The sequence below is a fragment of the Panthera uncia genome, chromosome F2 (assembly GCF_023721935.1).
Source record: "Panthera uncia isolate 11264 chromosome F2, Puncia_PCG_1.0, whole genome shotgun sequence".
Taxonomy (NCBI): Eukaryota; Metazoa; Chordata; class Mammalia; order Carnivora; family Felidae; genus Panthera; species Panthera uncia.
In genome coordinates this window covers 36,876,501-36,895,234 of record NC_064812.1, presented here as the reverse complement: position 1 = coordinate 36,895,234, position 18,734 = coordinate 36,876,501, and the positions used below count along the sequence as shown (strand labels likewise).

The 18,734-nt window shown below is 37.5% G+C and overlaps 1 protein-coding gene, 1 long non-coding RNA gene and 1 pseudogene across 7 annotated transcripts in view; 2 read left to right on the top strand and 1 right to left on the bottom strand.

Annotated features, from left to right (window-relative positions):
- The window catches only part of SPAG1 (sperm associated antigen 1), a 67,722-nt gene that overhangs the window by 20,161 nt on the left and 28,827 nt on the right, over positions 1–18,734 (top strand). For all 5 annotated transcript variants that reach the window (XM_049633037.1, XM_049633038.1, XM_049633039.1 and 2 more), the window contains 3 exons: positions 843–973; positions 4,461–4,567; positions 9,036–9,195. In XM_049633037.1, coding sequence (XP_049488994.1) covers positions 843–973; positions 4,461–4,567; positions 9,036–9,195 — 398 coding nt within the window. The remainder of the gene's footprint in view (positions 1–842; positions 974–4,460; positions 4,568–9,035; positions 9,196–18,734) is intronic.
- Positions 215–14,732, bottom strand: LOC125924498 (uncharacterized). 2 transcript variants are annotated; one of them, XR_007458439.1, is made up of 4 exons: positions 14,611–14,732; positions 12,509–12,622; positions 776–965; positions 215–651 (listed from the first exon to the last, which is right to left on the bottom strand). It is a non-coding gene; the product is annotated as an uncharacterized LOC125924498 (long non-coding RNA). The 2 variants fall into 2 exon arrangements; XR_007458440.1 differs by having other exon boundaries at positions 776–922.
- On the top strand, positions 4,855–8,656 carry LOC125924496 (39S ribosomal protein L39, mitochondrial-like; annotated as a pseudogene).

Below are 18,734 nucleotides of genomic sequence, written 5' to 3'. Positions count from 1 at the left end.
GTTTTTCTTCAATTAAACTTCTCGGATTAAATTATGAGCATTGCCTTAGAGTTAAATCTTTTAGATTATAAGCTAAACTCCTGTTTTTAGATAATAAACTAAACTCACCATAATAGCTTAATAAAGGGTATTAGTTGTGATTGATTGCTCCATTTTTTTTGTACTAGGACATTGTCTCTAAGGGATCAAAACATGTATTTGATGTTAACTAAACTGTTTTTTTTAGGAGATCTATGGGCGTTTAGGTTACCATGTCACTTGTAAAGCCAGAGCCAACCTTAAACTGCTTAACTGGATATTTAAGCATCTGTGTAAATAGTGATTCAGTATGTTTACAGAGCTGTATTTTATTGCTTTTGATCCTGTAGGCTGTATTAGCTTGCTAGGACTGCCATAACAAAGTGCCACAGGCTGAGGGGCTCAAACAGAAATGTATTTTCTCACCATCCTGGAGGCTACAAATCTGATCAAAGTGTCAGGAGGGCTGGCGTCTTCTGGGCCCCTGTTCTGGCTTGTAGGTGACTGTCTTCTCTCTGTGTCTTCAAGTGGTCTTTCCTCGGCATGTGTCTGTGTTCTAATCTCTTCTTATAAGGACACCAGTCATATTGGACGAAGGTATACCATCATGACCTCATTTTGACTTCATCATCTCTGTAAAGGCAACGTCCAAATATAGTTATGTTCTGAGCTACTGGGGATGAGGACTTCAGCATGAGTTTTGGGGACACAATGCCACCCGTGACATGGGCTATGATTGTTCTCTTTACAACTTTACCTGAGTTTCTCTATCTTCATATGTTTTCCTCTGGTCAACTTGTTGCCAATAAGTGTCTCTCTTGTAGGAGTATATCAGTGCTTCCCAATGTAGTGGCCTATAACAATCGCGCTCAAGCAGAACTCAAGCTACAGAACTGGAACAGTGCTTTTCAGGATTGTGAAAAGGTGTTGGAGTTAGAACCTGGAAACTTAAAGGGTAAAAACTATTCGTAGAATGCTTTAAATTTACATCAGGATTTGTTAGACCATTTGTACACACTGTAATTATACTAAGAATATTTCAAACGCTCTAATTTCTATATGTGAATCATCATCTTCATAAAGTGACTTTTAACTTCAAGTTTAACTTAGAATTTGAATTCCTGGTTATTTGTATTGAAGTAGTTAATAATGCCAGGGGTGCGAGTTTGGAAGGAGCAGAGAGAGAGGGAGGAAGACACAGGATCTGAATCAGGTTCTAGTCTCTGAGCTCAAACTCACAAACCATGAGATCATGACCTGAGCCAAAGTGGGATGCTTAACCAAGTGAGCTACCCAGGCTCCCCTATCTTTTTTTAAAATCTTCTATTTAATGTTTATTTGTTTTGAGAGAGAGAGAGAGAGAGAGAAAAAATGAATGAGCGGGGGAGGGGCAGTGAGAGAGGGGGACAGAAGATCTGAAGCGGGGGGCGCCTGGGTGGCGCAGTCGGTTAAGCGTCCGACTTCAGCCAGGTCACGATCTCGCGGTCTGTGAGTTCGAGCCCCGCGTCAGGCTCTGGGCTGATGGCTCGGAGCCTGGAGCCTGTTTCCGATTCTGTGTCTCCCTCTCTCTCTGCCCCTCCCCCATTCATGCTCTGTCTCTCTCTGTCCCAAAAATAAATAAAAAACGTTGGAAAAAAAATTAAAAAAAAAAAAAAAAAAAAAAAGAAGATCTGAAGCGGGCTCTGTGCTGACAGCAGAGAGCCTAATGTGGGGCTTGAACTCACGAACCATGAGATCATGACCTGAGCGGAAGTCGGATGCTTAACTGACTAAGCCACCCAGGTGTCCCAATATTTGCCTTCTTGTTACTTACTTATCAAACTATCTTTTTATCCAAAAAATATCTAAGTGTAATTTAATACAGATTTTCTAACATTTATTAATATAATAAGCCCACACCAGAGCTCTAGAACCTTCTACCAGTGGCTTTGTGGGCATTTCCACTTATATGTCCATAGACATTTTAAATGTGTCCAAAACCAACTATATGTTTTCACCAACACCAGCACTCTGTTCTGATTTCCTGTCTCTGTGACTGCACAACTTTGCCATAGTCTAAGTCCAAGGTATACAAGTCAGACTTTGCTTTCCTTTTCTGTTATCAAGAAGCAATCATTCCACAAGGGAGTAGCATAATTTACAATAGACTCTATTTCTTTAAAAAAATTTTTTTTTAATGTTTATTTTATTTTTGAGAGAGAGAGAGACAGAGTGTGAGCAGGGGAGGGGCTGAGAGAGAGGGAGACACAGAATCTGAAGCAGGCTCCAGGCTGTGAGCTGTCAGCACAGAGCCCAATGCGGGGGTCAGACTCATGAACCATGAGATCATGACTTGAGCCGAGTCAGACGTTTAACTGACTGAGCCACCCAGGCACCCGGACTCTATTTCTTTAAGTGTTTATGTATTTGAGTAAATATAAACACTTAATTTTTTTCACATGGAATGTAACCTTTTGTGACTGTGAACATGGGTGTGCAGAAACCATGGGCATGCTGAGGGGAGACCCTGGATCCTGGGAGATCAGCCCTGACTGTCATTACCATGGATTGCCCTCCTTTCACTAGTAAAGTCCTCTTGTGCTTATATTTTGTTTCTGTCACAGAGTATGGGTGGACTCCCAATTTTAGGAGATGGCAGAAAGGGCTTTGCGATCTCCTGATGAGCCCACACCAACACCATGTCAGGCCCTATGCCAGGCACTTGAAATGTATTATTTCTGCTAATTTCACAGTAGCTTAGTAGAGGTTCAGATACTGTTATTAGTATACTCATTTTACAGAAGAGGAAACTGAAGCATAGAAAGATTAAGCAACTCACCCACGATCAAACAGCTAGCAAATGGCAGAGACAGGACTCAACACTGGACAACGGACTCCAGAGTCCACATTCAAACACTAATTTCTGTCACCAGAATGGCTTTATGTTTTCATTCTTCCTTGTTTGAGTAATTTCAAAAGCACCAGAATCTTCACTATTTAAAAAACAAATTAAAATGGGGCGCCTGGGTGGCTCAGTCGGCTGAGCATCTGACTTCATCTCAGGTCATGATCTTGCAGTTCGTGAGTTCGAGCCCCGCATCAGGTGGGCTCTGTGCTGACAGCTCAGAGCCTGGAGCCTGTTTCAGATTCTGTGTCTCCCTCTCTCTGCCCCTTCCCCACTCATTCTCTGTCTCTCTCTGTCTCTCAAAAATGAATAAATGTTAAAAAAAAAACTTTTTTTTAAACAAACTAAAGCCAAATCTAGTAATGAGTATGGCTATAAAACATTGTCTTATGTTTGCTTAAGTGAATAAATAACTTCCTCTTCAAAGCTTTATTTTTTACTCAAAATATAATTGTTCTAAATGCAATGTGGTATTTGGATTCATCCTTTGACAGAAAAAGGCATCAGTAGAAAAATTAGTGAAACCCAAATAAAACCCGTAGTTTAGTTAGTAGTATTATACCAATGTTAATTTCTAGTTTTGTTAAATATTCCATAGTTACATAAGCTGTTAGCATTAGGGGAAGCTGGGAGAAGGTATATGAGAACTTTTTGTATTGCCTTTGCAACTTTTCCATAAATCTAAAATTATTTCAGAAATAAAAGTTAAAAAAGTAATAATTGTTATATCATGCCTATTTTTTGGAGACATTTCCTTCTGCGTAGTCATAGTACTTTTAGTGCAACAGTTTTCATTAAATTTATGTGAAAATGATTTATCCTTTAGATTTTCATGGCTCATTCTTTTTTTTTTTTAATATTATTTATTGTCAGGTTCGCTAACATACAGTGTATACAGTGTGCTCTTGGCTTCGGGAGTAGATTCCCATGATTCATCGCTTACATACAACACGCAGTGCTCATCCCAAGTACCCTCCTTAATGCCTATCACCCATTTTCCCCTCTCTCCTGCCCCTACCTCATCAACCCTCAGTTTGTTCTCTGTATTTAAGAGTCTCTTATGGTTTAAATCATGGCTCATTCTAAGACTAGAAGCAAATTGGCCAAATTTACATTTTAAAATAGCATATTAAAATATATCAGGTATAAAATTCTCACTTTTCAAAATTTCTAAGCCTGATTCTTCTCAAAATAATAACTATACAAAGTTCTCTCATCATACCTGGATAATGATGGGGCTATAAAGGCATTCATTATCAGTTTTAAATAGTTACCAAATTAGGGGCACCTGAGTGACTGTTGGGTAAGTGGCCGACGTCAACTCAGGTTATGATCTTGCGGTTTGTGAGTTTGAGCCCCGCGTCCGGCTCTGTGCTGACAGCTTAGAGCTGGGAGCCTGCTTCAGATCCTGTGTCTCCCTCTCTCTCTGCCCCTCCTCTGCTAGCTCTCTCTCTCTCTCTCTCAAAAACAAATAAACATTAAAAAAAGAAAAGAAAAATATGTTCTAACCATGCTAGTGTACATTAAAAGATATAACTTTTTCTCGGTAAATTTTCAGCTCTTCTGCGCCGTGCCACTACATATAAACATCAAAACAAGCTCCAGGAAGCTATAGAAGATTTGAATAAAGTACTGAATGTTGAACCTGATAATGAGTTGGCCAAAGTAAGTACAGAAAGTGATTCCTCACCTAATTCTATTATTTCTGTATTTATGTTAAAATGATATCAGTCTTGCTGGATGAATGATGTTGAGAATTAGGTCACAGCTTTAAAAACTAGGTATATCCCAAACACCCTAAAGTGTTAATATCTATTTGAAGTGGAAGAAAGCAGGCTTTTAAATTGTCCAAAACTATAAGCCTACTTCTGAAGGATAAATATTTATTGATTTAGATCTATAACATTGTATAAGGTATACATATGTTGATTAGATACATTTATGTATTGCAATATGATCACCACCTTAGCTTTAGCTAAGACCTCTGTCATATCACATAATTATTTCTCTTTTGTGGTAAGAACAATTAAGATATAATCTCTTAGAAGCTTTGAAGTTTAGGATACAGTATCGCTGACTGTAATCTCTATACTATGCATTAGCTCTCCAGAACTTATTTATCTACTAATTGCAAGTTTGTACCCTTAAACAACATCTCCCCAGTGTCCTTACCCCACCAGCCCCTCGTTATAACCATTTTACTTTCTGTTTTTATGAATTTGGCTTTTGGAGATTTCACATATAAGTGATATCATACAATGGGGATATTTAATTTTTCTCTTTCCTGCAGTGTTGTAAGCAATGCTTTTCTCTGAGCCAATCTCAATTTAACATGCAGAGTGGTATGGAAGTTTCCTAGGTAGGATTAGGCACGCGCTCCATGGCCATAGAAGAGTGCATGGTAAGCATAGCACCACTGACAGCGTTTGCTGCCTGACTGAGCAGACTGATTCATATATGCACTCTGGGCTCTGTTTTGAGGCCTAAAGAGTAGAGGTAAGTGTTGAGAACAGTGAGGGGTCTGAGATTTTACCCTTCTTGCAAATTAACAAGGGAGCCTAGCAGAAGAGGCAAGACTTCTGGGTTAGACACAAAGTATTGTGTTATTCACACTATAGCAAACTGATGAGCTTCGAGTTCACGTCAGTTGCCTTGGCCCCCAAGTGCCCCAGGGAGGTGCAGAGTGGCCCAGATAGATGCTGCGCACTCAGCAAGTTTATATCACAGCCAAAGAATCCCAAATTTAGGAATCCCCCATCTTTTATAGTGGAATACAAGCAAACCTATCCAAAATTCTGTTCCAGAGGGAAATATCTTTATTATACTGGAGAGCAAATATACCTCTCTCTTTTCTGAAGGGAAATACTGTTTTCCAAGGCTGTTCTCAGTACAAACATCCTCAAAAAGATAGTCCGGAACAAATGTCATTTATTGCCTCTGCTCACAACAGATTTAGAAATATGAGAAACCCATGGAGAAACTTTCAGCAGTAAGTTGTCGCTGTTTCCACATGCACCTTTTGGGTTATCTGTCTCACTCTCTCAGTAGCAGTTAATGTCCCTGGTGGATTTATCAAGTCAGCATTTCTATGGATTAGGTTTAGGGCCCAGCTGAAAAAAAATACATCTTTTTCCCATAGTATTTCCATTTTATGGTGGTATATTTATTGAAAAGTTTGTATGACAATATTCTTAAAAATTTTTTCTTGTTTATTTATTTTGAGAGAGAGAAGGAAGGTGCATGTGAGTGGGAAAAGCAGAGAGAGAGGAAGAAAGAATCCTAAGCAGGCTCCATACTGTCAGCACAGAGCCCAACACGGGGTTCAATCCCACGAACTGTGAGATCACGACCTGAGCTGAAATCAAGTCAGACACTCAGCCAACTGAGCCACCCAGATGCCCCTCTCTAAAAAAAATGTTTAAACAAGGAGAACCACCTTTAATGTCACTACCCAATATAATTTAATATTTACATATTAACTTTCAAGACTTAACCATTTATATTTTAACTATATGCAAAGATTAACTCAAAATGGATCATATACCTCAGTGTAAAACCTAGAATATAAGAGTTCTAGAAGGAAACATAGGATAAAATTCATAAAAGAAAAAGTTGGTAAATTGGACTTCATTAAAATTTAAAACTTTTGCTCTTTGAAAAACATCATCAGAAGAAAAAACAGGACAAACCACAGACTAAGGAAAAAAATATTTTCAAATTGTATATCCAACAAAGGACTTGCATCACGAATATACACATGGTCCCCAACGTACAATGTTTTGACTTATGATTTTTTGATTTCCTAATGGTGCCAAAGTGATATGTATTCAGTACAAACTGCACTTTGAATTTTGAATTTTGAATTTTGATTTTTTTTCCAAGCTAGCAATACGCTGGGCAGGGGCAGTGAGTGGCAGCTCCAGTCAGCCATGTGGTCACATAGGGAAAGCAAGACACAACTGTTCTGTGCCCATACAGCCACTGTGTTTCTCACTTTCAGTATTCAGTAAATTACATTAGGTTTCATCACTTTATTATAAAATAGGCTTTGTGTTGGAGGATTTTGCCCAACCATCGGGTAATATCAGTGTTCTGAGCACGTTTAAGGTGGGCTAAGCTAATAAGCTACAATGTTTGGTAAGTTAGGTGTATTAAATGCATTTTCAATTTACGACGGGCTTCTGTAAAGTTCTTCTCAAAACTCAATAACAAAGAAGCAAACAAGCAAATAATGCAGAATGATCTCTTTAATAAAGAGAAAAACAGGCAGTTATCATTAACTCCTCAAACTGAGAAGACTGAATTTAAACACGATGAGAAAACTGACCCTGGCACTGTCTTTGTGACGAATAAAAACATTTCAACTCCTTATAGTTGTGCTATCCATTTAAGTGAATGATCCTGCAGGAAGTCAATTCTGGGTCTTGTGGATGGACAACCTGGGGACATGTTTAAACCTTTGACCACATCCCAGGAAATTGAATTCCTTACTTTCAAAGATCATGGTCCAGTAGAAATGAATAAGGCTTATTAGCATTCTTGTGCCATGATGATGAGCTGTGTGATAGAGAGGGCATTCAAAGATGAATGTGTGGTCAGTTTGGTCAGAGCTCCAGAGGTTTCTGTAATCTCTGGAGCCTTCTGCTATGATGCAGTTCTGGATAAGAGACGTGATAAGTGGATGCCAACAAAAGAGAACCTGTGTTCCTTCACAGAAGATGCTCATGTTTTAATTTATAAACATCTTCCATTTGAAACTCTGGAAGTGGAAGCAAAAATGACATTAGAGATATTTCAACACAGCAAGTATAAAATGGATTTCATAGAAGAGCAGTCATCTCAGAACCCTGAGAGAATAGTCAAGCTACACAGATTGGTCACTTCATTGATGTGAGTGAGGGTCCTTTTAGTCCAAGAACAAGTATTTGTTTCCATTAGGAAGTGTCAGCAGTTCACAATCTTCAAACCACCCAGTTGAGTCTTGTATGAAGAATCCAGGGTCTGTCTTTACCTATACACTTAAGAGCACATGTTACAATATGGGATAAGCCATTGGAAAGATCTTGGAAAATGCTAACTGAAGCTCAAACTAAACCTACAGAGGAAAATGTACCGACCTAGCAACTTCCTAAAATGTAAATATGTATGGTAAATTAAAATAAATATATTCCTGTGAAAAAAATAAACTTAAAATCATACACCTACCGTATGATCTAACCATTCCACTCCTATGTATTTACCCAAGAAAAATGCAAGCATATGTCAATACAAAGATTTATGCACAGATGTTCATAATGGCTTTTTTATTGCCAAAAATTAATAACAGCCTAAACATATTTCAATAGGTGAATGGATAAATTGTTATATCCATACCATAGACTACTACTCACAATAAAAAGGAATGAACTGATAGAGATATACAACACTGTGGGTGAATTTCAAAATAATTATGCTGAGTAAAAAACAAAGTACATATAGTATGATTCTATTTATATAAAATCCTAGAAAATATAAACTAACCTATCATGACAAAAAGAACAGCTGATACAGGGGAGGGCCAAAAAGGAGATAGTTGAAAGAAACAGGAAGAAACTTGGGAATGATGGATATTTATTATGGTCAAAAGCTATCAACATGTGCATTTGAAGTATACAAGTTTGTCAGCTATACCTCTGTAAGCTGTTAAAAATTGGGGGAAGGGAGGGAAGAAAAGTATTTTGATATATGTGTATTTTTCATTCTAATTGGCATAAAACGTAGAACTTTTAACATTACTTCAAAAAAAATGAGTCATATGATTTTGTTTGTATAAAACTGTGTCTCACTGTGTATACATACATGTAAAAATATATCTAGAAATGTCAGAATGTCAGTGTTATCAGAGTGGTAGGATTTCAGGTGGTTTCTTTCTTTTTCATGCTCATGATGCTTTAAGTTTTTAACCATGGACATGTATGATTATAATCAGACAAACCAATGAAGTTGTTTGAAAAAGGAAAGAAAGGTCACCATAAAAAGTGTTATCTTAGATATCTTTATTCACTTTTTAATATCTTCATATTCCTACCTGACAGGATGGTTATGTTTTTAATTAAAGGAAGAAATTTTCTTTAACATGGTGGTTATGTTGCAGAAGACCTTGTTGGAGGTTGAAAGAGATCTGAAAAATTCTAAGCCTGCACCTAAGACTGAAACCAAAGGGAAGAGAATGGTAATCCAGGAAGTAGAAAACTCAGAGGATGAAGGTGGAAAGGACAGCAGAAGAAAACAGGAAGACAACAGCAGAGATAAGAGTAAAACATCTTTTCTCTTTTGGTTATGCAAAAACCTCCCTTTTTATATGATGAGCTGGCTCAAATTTTCTCTTTCTATCAAAATTCTTAGTCTACCAAACTCTTTCTAGCTTTACCTTGTAAATTCACAAGCAAGTTTTTTCTGTATGTTTTTCCTACTATAATCTTCCAAACCCATTTTTCTTCTTAACCTGGTACTCATCTCTGGTGTTCAATTCCTGATTATCATGGTATACTGATAATATCAATAATATTATCATATTATCCATGTACCAGCCATTTGCAAGTTAACCTTAACCTTTACCTTTCTCCTAGATGATTGTTTCGTATATATCTACTTGGTTGTAAACAAAACATGTTGCCTTCACAGGAGTATAGGACAAAGATGAATGCATTGTTGGGAAATTGCTACATGTGCCTCTCAAAAAAATTTTTTATATATGCAAAAGAAATAGGCATAATTTCACCTCTGATATAACTTTTTTAAAAGAATCCAGACTAGGTAAACTTTTATCTTCATAATACAAAATAATGATAGTTACATCAGCTTTAAGGGGGAAGATCCACCTACTCCCTTGTGGGGGGTAGGGGGGTGGGTGGGCGGCTCTACCCCCTTCTGAGAGTAGCCTCCCACCCCCCACCCCAGCATTCAAAGGGAAAGCAACAGTTTTGAAGATCATTCATGGACAGAACTCAACTTGGCAAGTAACTGACAGAATATTTTAATTTTGAAAGAGAAATATAAAATGTTCATTCAACTTAAAAAAGTAAAGAGGTAAACATTGTTATTTTTTCAGTGACAGAAATATAACGTAAGATATATAGCTCAAGACAATATATGATCAGTGAAGACAGGGTAAAGACAAAGGGACCGAAAAAAAAGGAGGAAGAGAAAAAAAGGAAACAGAGTAAGAGCACCAGGGAGATAGGAAAAGAAGAGAGGGCATCAAAAGGATTTAAAAAAAAGAAAAAAAAAAGGAGACATTAAATAGTTTTTCAAGGATTGAGACTCACCTTTCAGCACCTTTAAATAAATTCTTGCAGCAAATATTGTTCTACAGGTTTATATTCATCTAAAGGTGTCAAGCCAAGTGTCTTAAAATTAAAGGAGATCATTTAAAATCTTACGTGGGGGGCCCCTGGGTGGCTCGGTCAATTAAGTGCCCAACTCTTGATTTCGGCTCAGGTCATGATCTCATGGTTCATGGTTTCGAGCCCTATGTGGGGCTCTGGGCTTGCGGTGCAGCACCTGCTTGGGATTCTCTCTCTCCTTTTCTTTCTGCCCCTCCCCATCTCATGCTCATTCGCACTCTCTCTCAAAAATAAATAAATATTTAAAAACTCTTTTAAAAAATTTACATATAGTGAAAATGGAGTTTTTTGGTATGCAGTTCCAACATGTATATAATTTCATGTGACAGCCACCACCATCAGGATACAGAACAATTCCATCACACCAAAGACTCCTTGCTCTCCTTTTAGCCAGATTCTCCCCTCACCTCAAACCTTGGTAACCGATGATCTGTCATAATTTCTTCAAAAGTTTTTTTTGGGGGACAATACTACTTCTCCTTTCCCACAGGGACTGTTATGCCACAATTGTTAGACCACTTAGTATTGTCCCACAAGTCCTTGAGGCTTTTTTCTTTTTTTTTTTTTCTTACGATTGAAAAGTTTCTGTTGATCTATATTCAAGTTCACTGATTTTTTTTCTTCTCTGATCCCAAATCTACTGTTGCTCCCATTCAGTGAATTTTAAATTTTGGTTATTGTGGTTTTCCACTCTAAAATTTCCATCTTTTAAAAATCTTCCATTTCTCTGCAAAGTTTTTTAAGTCTTTCTGTCCATTTCGGGAGAGTTTGGCTTTATTTCTGGGACATGGTTATAATAGTCACTAAAAGTCTTTGAGGATTAACAGCTGTGTTATCTGGGGTTTCGCATTACTTAATTGTCTTTTCCCCTTGCCAAATGTTAATATTTTCTCTCTTCCTCATTTGTTAAGTAATTGTGTACTGTATACTAGCAATTTTATTTATTTATTTATTTTTATTTTTTATTTTTTTAACATTTATTTATTTTTGAGACAGAGAGAGACAGAGCATGAATGGGGGAGGGTCAGAGAGAGAGGGAGACACAGAATCCGAAGCAGGCTCCAGGCTCTGAGCAGTCAGCACAGAGCCCGACGTGGGGCTCAAACTCACGGACCGCGAGATCATGACCCGAGCTGAAGTCAGACGCTCAACCGACTGAGCCACCCAGGCGCCCCTAGCAATTTTAAATACTATGTGGTTTTCAGTCTTGTTTAAATCTTATGGAGAATTTTTTTAAAGCAGTTAATCTGATTAGGTTAGGGTAACCGTTTTCCTACCCAACTTCTGTGGAATATGGGTTTTTTTTTTAAAGTTTATGTATTTATTTTGAGAGAGACAGAGACAGCACAGTGGGGGAAGGGCTGGGGGGTGGGGTGGGGAGAGAGAATCCCAAGCAGGCTCTGTGTTGCCAATGCAGAGCCCGATGTGGGGCTTGAACTCACAAAACTGTGAGATCGTGACCTGAGTCAAAACCAAGAGTCAGACACTTAACCAACTGAGCCACCCAGGCATTCCTGTGGAATATGGTTCTAATGTCAGTTTAGTTTCAAGACCTTTGCAATGCTATTTGGATCTGTCCCACCTGTACACAACTCTGTGGCTAGCTGGGGTCTGGGCAGTGGTCTTCCCCTGTGATTCCGGTCTCAAAATTTTCAGAATGACGTTTAGGGTCACTTTATGCGTATAGATCACCTGGAGGGTGCGTCCAGTCCATATACAATTCTTTGCAATTGTTTTCTTGAGTTCCCTTCTCTCTGTGATTCTTCTCTACTCATTCTGGTTTCCAATGGTTTTCCTTCCCATTCCTCTAGCTAGAAAGCCAGACTTTTAATTTCCCCATTCTACCGCACACTTCCCATGGCTGTGTGCCTCCAGGACTAAGCAGCAACAGGACAGAGAAGAAAAGCAATGGGGAAGAATGCTTGGGACACAGCTTCTCTGACCAGAGATAAGAGTTTAGGTACCTACTTGGCTGCTGCTGCCTCTGCAGCTGCTGCAGGATTGGCTGGGGGCTGGGATTGGATAGAAAGGAAAAAAGAAAAAACCAGGTTTTCCCCAACTCTCTCTCATAGGTGCCAGCTAACTTGTTGCTTTAGATAAACTAAATAGAGGGCTTCTCCTGAAGGTCTTTCTCCCCACACCCAGTGCAGCACTTCTGGGTTTTAGATGGCCTTTGACCCAGGTTAGGAGATATCAGAGGAAAGAAAAAACAGAAACTCACTGCTGGTTTGGTGGTATTTCAGGTTCTAGTTCCTTTTCCCAACTGGGCTGCTACCATTTACTTTTCGGTGTCCTCGTGTGCCTGCTGCATCAATTCTGTTTCAGATTTTTAGTTCTATTCAGTGGGAGAGATGGGTGGAGTGTGTTTACTCCATGTTGACAGGAGCTGCCTTTCTCATCACTAGTTTTTTTTTTGTTTTTTTTTTTTTTGAAAAATTAGCACATTTGCAGAACTATGAAAGTGTTTTATATAGATTATTTTATTTAATTCTCAAGAAAGCTATAATGCAAACTTTCATAGATTAGGCAATGGAAGCCTAGACAGTTCTAGTTATTTGCCGCATATGCACTGGCTGTAAGTCACGTGGCTAGGATATGGCCCAGTATCTGTGTGACTCCAAAGTCTATCTCATAAAAGTGGTTACTGGATGCCAACTAAGAAAGTATACGTTCTATACTCTATAAAGTCCAGACTGAACATCACCAGGCTACACTGTCAAAGAAACAGATGTAATTTGGTGTTTATCTCCCTTGTGCTCACTGACTCTTATCAGAGGCTGAACCTATGTTGAGGAACAAGTGAGTTAAAAACCAATGTGATCATTTTTGATTAAAGGAGCATAAGAACTGAGTAGACATTTTTCCAAAGAAGATATTCACATGGCCAGTGGATACAGAAAAGGGTGCTCAACATCAGTCATCAGGAAAATGCAAATCAGAGCCACAATGAGATGTCACCTCAAATGTGTTTGAATTGCTGTCATCAGAGAGATAAGAAATTACAAATGTGGGCAAGGATGTGGAGAAAAGGGATCACCTGCTGACTGCTGGTGGGAATATAAACTAATGAAGCCACTATGAAAAACAGTATGGAGGTTCCTCAAAAGATTAAGAATAAAACTACCATATGGTCCAGTTATCCTATTTCTGGGTATATGTTCAAAAGAAATGAAATCACTATCTTAAAGAGGTATCTGTACCCTTTTGTTCTTTTCAGCATTATTCCCAATAGCCAAGACATGGAAACAACCTAAGTGTCCTTCAGCAGATAAGTGGATAAAGTAAATGTAAGACACACACTCACACACACTAGAATATTTTTAGGCCACACACACAAAAAAAAGAAGGAAATCCTGCCATGTGCAAAAACATAGGTGGACCTTTAGGACATTATGCCAAGTGAAATAAGTCAGAGAAAGGCAAATACCGTATGATCTCACTTCTGTGTGGAATGTAAAAAAAAGTCAAACTTGTAGAAATAGAGAGTAGAACAGTGGTTGCCAGGAGTGGGGGCATGAGGGATAAGTTGGTTAGAGTGCAAACTTCCAGTTGTAAGATGAATAAGTTTTGGGGAGCTAATTTACAGCATGGTGACTATAGTTAAAAATGTGGTATTATATACTTGAAAGTTGCTAAGAAAGTATATTTTAAATGTTCTCACTACAAAAAAAAGTTATGTAAAGTGATGGATGTTTTAAGTAACCTTACTGTGGTAATCATTTTGCAATATACGTATATACGTATTTATATGTGTATATATGTGTGCATGTATATGTATATATATAAAATCATCATGTTGTACACTTTAAACTTACACAAGGAATGTTATATGTCAATTATATGTCAATAAAGCTGGGGGAGGGAGAGATACTAAATGGCCCTCCTCACAAATAAACATAAACAGGGAAGGGCTAATCATTAAACAATGAGTAATATTCTATGATTAGTAATCTGAGTTAGGATTGTTATGTAATATCATTTAATAGGTTCATAAGATGTTTCTCTCTGAGTTAAGTGGTTATCCCTAACATTAGAACTACAGAGAAGCAATATTCTCATTCAGATTTCCAAGCAGCTAGAGCTTTAAGGGAACCATATCTGATCTTGTCATTCGTGCCCCTCAATAATTATTTTGTAGATCAGTGAATACTTAAAAATATGTGAGATTCCGAAAACAAAAATGTCTTGAGAGGAATGTAAATGTTAAGACCAGTTAGTTCCCTTTTATCAGGAAAGCAAATCCATAGGTGGAATAAATGGCTAGAAGCACAGAGGTAGTCCTTTTAAGATGAAATAAAATCAATGGGGCTATCTTATGCTCACCTTACCGAGTTCCATTGTTAGAGGTCCTGGAGCCTTGGACAAGACAGGAGAAATCGAAGTCACTTCTAGGAAATAATGTGAAAGCCCAGAGGGATGTTATTAGGATGGAATCCTTGCATGTGTTTCCCCATATCACCACATTCCGAGAAAGAATTCCTAGTCATTATGGGGTATGATGCAGGGAGCCCTGAAGGCCATGGAAAAATGCAGCACTTAGTGTTGTTTAACCTCGGCTGATAATGTTGCTCCCTTGCGAGCACCACTTGCGTTGGCCAGGCCCAGTTCATCCCGACTGAGGTATAACATAACCAGTGGATTTAACTTAATAGCTGACAGTTATTGAGCACCTACTCTGTATCAGGTACTGAGACAAGACAAATGATAGGTTTCCTTCACCTGCCCTTCCAAGGACCAGTATGAAGAAATATCTATATGTCAGGCTGATTAGGTCTGGGGATTTGAGTTTCTGGGCTTTCTTGGGAACTCCCCATCTATTTGTGTTTTCTTTCCCTACTGGAGAGCATTTAGACGTGACCATCATCATACAACTAGCTGTCAGAGGCTTTAGTATTTATTTTGTCTTCTTACAGAGTCTGTGAGAAGCAATCAGAGAAAATTAAGCATCTAGCCCCTCTTTAGTGCTGTTGCTTATTCCCCACTTAAAAATGAAATATAAGAAAATTAAATAGTAACTCACAGAAGAATAAAATACAGTTATTTCTCTTGTCCTGGAGTCAGTGGGATCAGGAAGGTGGAAGGGTAGGGATTTCAAAGAGTTAATAGACAAAATCATGAAAAGAAAGGTAAATGATGTTGACTGTAAAAGTGAAAAACCTGTGTAAGTCAGATGTTATAAAAAAAATGAAAAGACAAATGACAAACTAAGAAAAATGACAAGCAGTTGATAACCTTATAATATGAAGAGCTTTTAAAAAACAATAATCAAATGTTAAAATAGCCCAGTACTGAAATGAACAAAGTGTATGAACAGATAAATCACCAATGGATAAATTAAGTGATCAACAAATTTTGTATTGTTAATAAAAAAGGGAAAAGATTCCTTTTCTCTCCCATCAAATTGGCCAACATGGGGGTTTAAAAAAAAAAAAAAAGAAAGAAAGTATCCTCTGACTCATCAAGGGTAAAGTGAAATAAGCATTCCTTTTTTTTAAATTGAGATAGGATACATATATCATGAAATTCATCCTTTTCAAGTTCAGTGGATTTTAATATATTCACAAGGTTGTGCAACCATCAACACAGTCTAGTTCTGGAACATTTTTTTTATCATCACAAAAAGAAATGTCATACCCATTAACAGTCACTTCCATCACCCCTCCCCTGACAACCACTATTTTCTGTCTCTGTGGATTTGCCTGTGCTGAATATCTCATATAAATGGAATCATACAATATGTGGTGTTTTATGTCTGGCTCCTTTTACTTAGCATAATAGTTTCAAGGTCCATCCATGTTGCAGCATGTGTCAGTACTTTATTCCTTTTTATGGACAAATATTCTATTGCATGGATAATACTACACTTTATCTGTTGATGTACATTTGGGCTGTTTCCACTTTTTTGTCTATTATGAATAATGTGGCTATGCAAGTTTTGTGTTTATACATGTGTTTTTAATTTTAATACCTAGGAGTAGAATGCTGGGTTACATGGCAACTCAGTGTTTAACTTCTCTAGGAACTGCCAGACTATTTTCCAAAGTGGCTATACCATTTTATAGTCCCACCAATATATGAGGATTTTAATTCCTCCACATCCTTGAAACACTTGTTATAGTTTACTTTTTTGATTATAACCATCATAATGGGTGTGAAGTGGTAACTCCTTATGGTTTTGATTTGCATTTTTCTAATGACTTTCTATGTTAACCAATCTTACGTGTTTATTATTATTTGTTTAGCTTCTTTGGAGGAATGTTTATCAAGTTCTTTGCCCATTTAAAAATTAGATTGTCTCTTTATAGTTGCATTATAAGTGCACTTTATATAGTCTGGATACTAGACCCTTGCACACAGTTTCTCCCATTCTGTGGGTTGTCTTTTTACTATCTTAATAATACCCTTTTATGCACAAAAGTTGTTAATTTTGATGAAGTTCAATTTATTTTCTCTTTTGTTGCCTGTGCCTTTGATGTCATATATAAATATCCTTTGCCAAATCCAAGGTCATATAGATTTACCTTTATGTTCTCTTCTAAGAATTTTATGGTTTTAGCTCTTATATTTAGATTACTAACTTATTTTGATTGATTGATGTAGGAAGGGGTCCAACTTAGCTTTTTTTTTTCCCCCTCAGCATGTGGAAATGCATTGTCTGAACACCATTTGTCAGATTATTCTTTCCCCATTGAATGGACTTGGACACTCTTGTCAAAAATCAACTGGCCATAGATAAATATGGGTTTGCAGACTCTCAGCTCTGTTCTGTTGGTCTAGATGTCTATCCTTATGTCAGTACCACACTGTTTTGATTACTGGAACTTTTAGTAAGTTTTGAAATCAGAAGTGTTAAGTCCTTTGATTTTGTTCTTTTTCAAGATTGTTTTGATTATCCTGGACTCCTTTAAATTCCATATGAATTTGAGGATCAGCTTTTCCATTTCTGCAAAAAAGCCTGTAAGAATTTGTTAGGAATTATGCCAGATCTGTAGATAACTTTGGGTACCTTAAAATTAAGTCATCCTATCGGTAATGAAGAGATGCCTTTCCATTTGTTGGTTTTCTTCCAGCAATGATTTGTAGTTTTCAGCGTACAAGTCTTTCACCTCCTTGGTTAAATGTATTCCTAAATTTTATTCGTATGACGCTATTGTAAATGGGATTGTTGTTGTAATTGTCAGATTGTTCATTGCTAGTATATCTTATACCCTGAAATTGCTGAATTTGCTTTTTAGTGTGTGTGTGTGTGTGTGTGTGTGTGTGTGTGTTATACACACACACACATATATAAACACACACATACAAACACATATGCATAATATAAAATATATATAATAATATATAACAATTATGTCATCTGTTAATAAATGGTTTTACTTTTTCCCTTCCAATATGGATGCTTATTTTATTTTATTTTTTAATTTATTTTATTTTTTTCTTGCCTAATTGATCAGGCTACAATTTCCAGTATAATGTTGAGTAGCTGCAGTGAAAACAGTATCCTTGTCTTGTTCCTGATCTTCAGGGGAAAACTTTTAGGACTCTACCATTGAATATGATGTTGACTGAGTTTTTCATAATTGTACTTTACCAGATTGAGAAATTTCATTTCTGTTCCTAGTTTTCTGAGTGGTTTTCTTTTTTTTTTTTTTTAAGTCATGAGAAGGTGTTGGATTTTGTAAAATGCTTTTTGTTTTTATTTATTATTTTTTTAAGTAGGCTTCACACCCAGCGTATGGAGCCCAACACAGGGCTTGAACTCATGACCCTGAGATCAAGACCTGAGCTAAGAACAAGAGTCAGATGCTTAACCAACTGAGCTACCCAGGCGCCCCAGGTGTCCCTGTAAAACACTTTCTCAATGTCAGTTGTGGTCATGTGGTTTTTCCCCTTATTCTATTCATGTGTGGTGTGTATATTGATTTTGTACTGTTGAGCTACTTCCTGAGAGAAATCCCACCTGGTCATGGTGTATAATCCTTGTATAGGCTGTTGGATTCGGTTTGCTATTTTTGTTGAGGAGTTTTGCATCTACCAACTACCCAAACTATTGAAGGCTACTGAAGTAAGTCCTTGTGGCTTTAGATCTAATGGTTCTCTATAGGCCTTACATAGTTGACACTGCTGGTCATCCATTCCTTTGATATTTGTTACTGTTGAGTCCTTTCTCCCTGAAATACTCTTTCTTGGTTTCTGAGGCAGTACTCCCTCCTGGGTTTTCTCTCATTTCTATATACTTCTCCATCCCATTGGAGGTTTTTCTTCTGATCATCCTTTAAGTATTAGTATTTTTTAAGAATCCTTCAGAAGATCTGAGTGACCTCATCCATACCCAAACTTCGATGATCCTGTTTATATCAGCAACTCCCAAGCTAATTAGGACTCATCTGAAGAGTCAAGATAAGGCCACTCCTCTGAGCTACTTTTGGAGCCACCTCCTGAACAAC